Source organism: Argiope bruennichi, chromosome 9 (assembly GCF_947563725.1).
Source record: "Argiope bruennichi chromosome 9, qqArgBrue1.1, whole genome shotgun sequence".
NCBI lineage: Eukaryota > Metazoa > Arthropoda > Arachnida > Araneae > Araneidae > Argiope > Argiope bruennichi.
Window position 1 is genome coordinate 79972513 of NC_079159.1, and position 6093 is coordinate 79978605.

A 6093-nucleotide genomic window follows, 5' to 3' on the forward strand; every position below is an offset into this window, starting at 1 on the left:
GGATTCAGACTATCGAAAAACATCGGGGAAATATCGTACAATATCTTGTTGTTAAAAGGGATTAGTTTAGTACGATTTGTAGTGTAGATTTTTAAAAAAAGAATTCAAATTAAGCCTCTTATGATTGTTTAAATATTACGGATAAATCAAAAATCTTTTTTAAAAAAATAGGTTTTACAATTTATTTATTTTAGAGATACATTTAATTAATCTTGCACAATATATTTTATTAATATAATTTATTAAAGTATTCTTTTTCAAAATGCATCATTTTTATTAAATCTATTTGCAAAATCAAGAAAACTAATACATCTGCGTCGGAAATACGAATTTCAAGGAACTAGCTTTACATGATCATAGAAGGGATTGAAAATTAACAGAAATGTTGTTGGTGTATGGGGGAGTGTGTGGAGAAAAGTGCAACTTTGATAATCCTGCCAAGACAGCAGAATCAGTTGGTATAACCCTGTTTAAAGGATGATGAGATAGAGATATAATGCATCCCAAGTTGCATGATCATGCTTCCTCAAGGCACTTGTAATCACCTCAAACAATTCAAATTTGAATTGTTTGAGGTGCTTTATTACCTAATGTGGTAATATCAAAACATTACAAATGATAAAATTCTTGCAATATTATTTTAATTGGTTTCCAGTAGTCTTATAGTATTTGGCGAGAAAATGCGCCTTTGTCTAATTTTTTACCATTTTTACTTTCCCGTAAATGGAGAAAGTATAGTAATCGCAAAAAAAAAAAAAAAAAAAAAAAAAAAATCGAATTTGAGAATTTGGCAATTTTCTTTGTTTAGACTTCCCAGAGTTTGTAAAACACATTTTTGGAAAATGTCCATCCATCTGTCTATATGGGACAAAGACAATTCAAAAACGCTTTGAGCTAGAAAGTTGAACTTTGGTATACGGTCTTTACACCAAATGTGTAAATTTCTATCAAATTTTGAGTAAAATCCTTTCAGAGAAAGTTCGTCTGTCCGATATAACACGATAATTATAAAACTAAGAGAGCTAGATAGATAAAATTTGGTAAACTGACTCATCATCAATATTGTAGGCATCTGTTAGATTTTTAGCTAAATCTATCTACGGATTGACTGTCTGTCGATCTGTACTTTCAGACACGTGTAAACGCGATAACTCAAAACCCAATTACTTAAATGTATCAAATTTGGTCCATGGGATTTTGTAACTACAAGTGAAGTTTTGTGTCAAATTTTCGTTTCAATCGGTTGGAAAAAAAACATATCTAAAACAGAAATTCGATTTTTAAATATTATTAACGCATGTCATGGATTAATAGCCAAATAACTCGCCAAGGACGACACGACAGATTCAATAAAAAAATGCTAAATTCATGCCAAAGGTTAATATTTCGTAAGTATTGTACGCCAGTGCCAGGCAAGGCGTTCTCTGTCATGACAAATTTATTGGAAAGTATACGAGAAAATTTGGAGGGGGGATCACTCCCACTGGTTACATCTTGCTTGACAAAAAAAAAAAAAAAATTATATATCACTCCTACTGTTCTTGTCATGAACTTCCTATCATTTAGTTCATGAAGAACTATATTATTAGCAAAAGATATTTTAGGATATCCCTACGATGCTATTCGCCATTCTGAATGCTAGACAATATCATGAAGTTTTCATAACAATGTTGTTAGATCTTCTTTTCTGACCACTTTATTTTTCATTGTAGCGCGCCGTGAAGAATTCGAACTGAAACGCAAGATGAATCGCCACCAGGAAGCTATGAAAGTGGCCATCGCCAAGAAGCTGCTCTCCCAAGAAGAGATCGAGGAAGAACTGGACCTCAACACAGAGGATGAGACGGTATCGGATGCCAGCGAGGATGCCCTTGAAAAGGACGATAACGAATACTATTACGCGTCAACTGATGATATCACAGAGGATGCCACAGAACAGAATACAAAGTCCACTGTCTGATGGGCATCAAAGGAAGGAGAGAAAAAAAAGTTACCTTTGCCACAATGTTCCGTTTTGTTTATTATTATTTTTTCATTCATGTTGCCAGATATACAGAAAACATTTGACCTTTTTTTTTTAAAAAAAAATATATTTTAATTGTATGAGGACGCATTTTAGGAAGAAATTAATAATTATGATGTGTGTGGATTTTTTCATGTGAGTTTAACTCCTGGTGGATTTCACTAAAAAAAGTCATCTATAGAAAGAGTTTTTAATCCATTGATTTACAAATTCCTAATTAGATGGCACATCCTCTTTGGTGCATTTATTTAAATCCTGTATATGAATGTAACTGAAATATTCAAGCATGTTTAAGTGATTTTTGTTTTAGGCAGATTCCTTATAGGTTGGCTATCTCTTGTAATGTTTTTATATGAATATAACGCTTTGTAGTAGCTTGCTGTTCAGATTTTGAATTATATTTTGTGCAATAAGGATAAATGTTTTTAAATGCACTTTTTAAATTAATCTTGTTGATTCGGAAGTTGTGTTAATCTGTTGTTCTTTAGTCTGATGTCTGCCGCATTGCTGGAGAGTATTAAAAAAAAAGCAACCATTATAGTCTTAAAATTAAAATAAAATAAAAAAAACGTGATATAGTTTTTCCTTTTATTCCTATTAATATAATTTAAATGTTTAAAAGTGCACCAGGTAAGATCTTAATTCCAATATTAATTTTTTAAAGCAATTTTTAAAAGCAGACTATATTTATCTCAATATATTAAAAAAAATAATAATAAATTCTTAATTTATATCATAAAATGTTATCCATTACATTTAACTGAAAAAAGAATTTCAAACGATAATTAATTCCTTTACGTATGCTTAAATGCAGATGAATTTTTTTTTATTTTTTACTGGCTAATATAATTTTTTGACATTTGCTTAAAAATTTTCAAAGCTTTTTAATAATATATTAGAAGTAAACCTATTTGTATTTTATTTTTATATTAGTTATGTTCATATTATTTATTTTGCAATAAATCCTGAATAATGCGAAAACAATAAAGTCATGATATGGTTTTATATCATGAAGCTACAATATTTCAATAATTTTGTCAAAGGAATGAAAAAAGTTTCGAAAACATTAATTTAGATTATAAGGAATGTACCTTTGTCTTCCCGCTAGCCGAGTGGATTTTTTTAAGCTAAACTACTTAGCTTCCTATTTTAGCTTAATTACAAATTTAATAATTAAATCAATCGATTAAATTCTTCAAGTCGATGTATGTGACAAATGCTTTATAGCGAGAAAAGGATTAAACTTCTGTGACGCGAAACTTTTCACTACATTTTCATTTTGGATTCTTTTACACTTATAAGTAAAAATTGTTTTTTAAAAATCATCTGAATTCAAACCATTCCATTAAAATTTTCTGAACAGCAATTTTAAAATGAATTTGTTTTATTTATAATGAATAAAATGAAATAATTTGTTTATGTTATGCTTCGTTATATTTATTTTCGAATGTGTGAGTTTCCCCCGTCACTCAGTTAGTATTGTGAAAAGTTAAAAATGCTTTGATCTATATGATGTGTTAAATCGAAAACGACATGACATATTTTAAATTCCGTGGCAAGTTTGTTTTGGGGGCATAGTGTATATGAATTGCCGTTAAAAAAATTAAATTTTAATGTAACAATTCTTAATGTTTTGTGCCATTTTCATTTTGTATTACAGAAATCATGATTATTAAAAGAAAGGTTTGAATATGATTGGATAATATGATTTTAAAAAAGATTGATTGATTTGTTATAGAAAATCAATTTGCAGTTTCATATTTTTTCAATGTCAAGATTTTTTAATTTTTTTTCTTTGTTGAAGGCATTTTTTTTTCTTTCTCAATGGAATTTGAAGAAATTTTTCTTCAGTTATTTTATATAATCTATCGTCTGAAAAACAGCAAAAAGAGTAATTATCCCAAGATTAAATCATAAAAGAAAATAATATTATTCCATAATACAGAACACAGAAACCAAAATATAAAACTTTAATTTTGTAAATTTATTAGTTAATTTCCTATTTATATCAATTTTAAAATTCGATTCTTATTTTGAAAATAGAAACTATTATAGAATTTGAAGAGTACTAAGAGAAATAAGGAAGAAATTTATAATATTTATCCTTGTAATTTTCATTAATTTTTTCCAATTATTTTATGACTTTTTGTACATTTGGCAACATATCATTATACAGCTTTCGTTTTCGGAACAAAAATCATGCCCATTGGACTTCCATACACTATTCCAGTTATAAAAAAATATTATAATTTATGTTTTGATGTACAGATTTTAATGTATTGCACAAGGTAAGAATCAACAAGAATATTAGAAAACATTGAACAATGTTTTCGTTATTTAGAGAATATAAAACAACCTTTAAAAAACAAATTATCAAGGAAAAAAGCTATAAGTTGAATAATTCGTTTTATAAAATAGTACATATAAAATTATAGAGAATATTAACTGTTAACAAATTAATTTCATGACGAAAATGATTTTAATGTTAGACACAAAAATTACAGAAGAATACATGACTGAATTTAGTTCATTATTAAACATTGTAAATAAGTATGAATACAATATTTAAACGAAAGCTAAATTTTTATTATATGAATTCTCTGAATTAAAAAAAAATAATAAACGTTTTTTTATTTATTTATTTTACTACTATTCAGAGAAATTAAAAATAGCAATGAATTTTAAAAATTCAAATAAGAAAAAATGAAAATTTCATATAATTTTATAATCAATGCATTTAATAAATTTTTATTTATCATTAATTTTTTTGAAAAATGGAATAAGGCAATTATTATCTAATGATTATGTCCTAACCATAATTTCTAATATATAATTATATCCTAAATGTATTAAATTGTTAAAAATTATTTTAAAATGTTTTTATGGGTATTAACAATTCCTTTTAAATATAAGTAACATGTATATTTAGTTTTATATCCCTAACTAGTCAAAACTTCATTTATTTATAAATAAAAATTTCATATATTTAAAATCAAGGTGACTAATCAATATATTTGAAAGTTTCAAATTACTTTCGGTTTCTCTAAGCATTTTAAAAACAATAATAATAAAATGATCACCAAATACTCAATAAAAAATGTTTCATAATAATTTTTTTATTCACAAATAAATTTGGTTTCACGATTTATATTAATACATCTTCCATGCCGGCCCCCGAATCTGATTACTATTCAGTTTTCTACCTGCAAGAATCCAGTGGCTCCATCTGAGGGTATGATTGATTATTAATCTAGTTACTAATTCTCTAATATATATATTTCGCTGAAATATAATAAAAAAAATATTTTATGTAAAATTAGTAAAATGTCTCATCTTCATAGCCCTGTAAATAAATTTATCCTTTGATTGTAAAGAGAAATGTTTTATTTTATTTCTTTAAAAAGCTTAAATCAAGACGAGTTTTTATCTCTAATGTAATATATTAGGTTTCATCATTTTCCATTTTTATAAATCTATACAAATGAGGAAAAACCATATAGGAATTAACTGCGATATATAAACAGCAGATTAATTTAAAATTGTTTGATTCTTCAGCTGTATTAAATAAATTTTAATTCAATACAATTAATATGCATATATTCAATGCTTAATATAATGTAGAATAACACTGTAAAAATATGTGTGAAAATATAAATAAATGAAACTATTTTTGTCAAATATATATTATGGAATATTACAGGAAATGACCAACTTCAGTGATTCCTTAATTTTTCTTATCTATCATGTTAATAAATTAATTCATAGACGATATATAAAACTGATGCATGTATATTTTTTGAGTATATAATCCATAACAAAAAATTTATCTTGACAGAAATGATTTCAAACAATTCATCACTTTATTTTAAAATAAACTTTTAAGTCCTTTTATGTGGTAGATTTTTATATTGTTCAGATGGTGTTTTCTTTTTCCATGTAAATGTATTTATTCAGTATAGAATTATTCATATGGTGTAAAGATACAATTGAAATGTTTTTGAAATATATAATTTTAATTCATACTTAATCATTCATGTTGTAATATTCAACTATACCTTTATGAAAGTTAT

General features: G+C 26.0%; 1 protein-coding gene across 1 annotated transcript in view; it reads left to right on the forward strand.

Moving 5' to 3' along the window:
* Positions 1-3718, forward strand: part of LOC129984643 (uncharacterized) — a 223161-nt gene extending 219443 nt beyond the window's left edge. Inside the window, exon 3 of the mRNA XM_056094564.1 lies at positions 1713-3718. Within this exon, the coding sequence (XP_055950539.1) occupies positions 1713-1960 (248 nt within the window). The 3' untranslated portion in view covers positions 1961-3718. The remainder of the gene's footprint in view (positions 1-1712) is intronic.
* The last annotated feature ends 2375 nt before the right edge of the window (positions 3719-6093 follow it).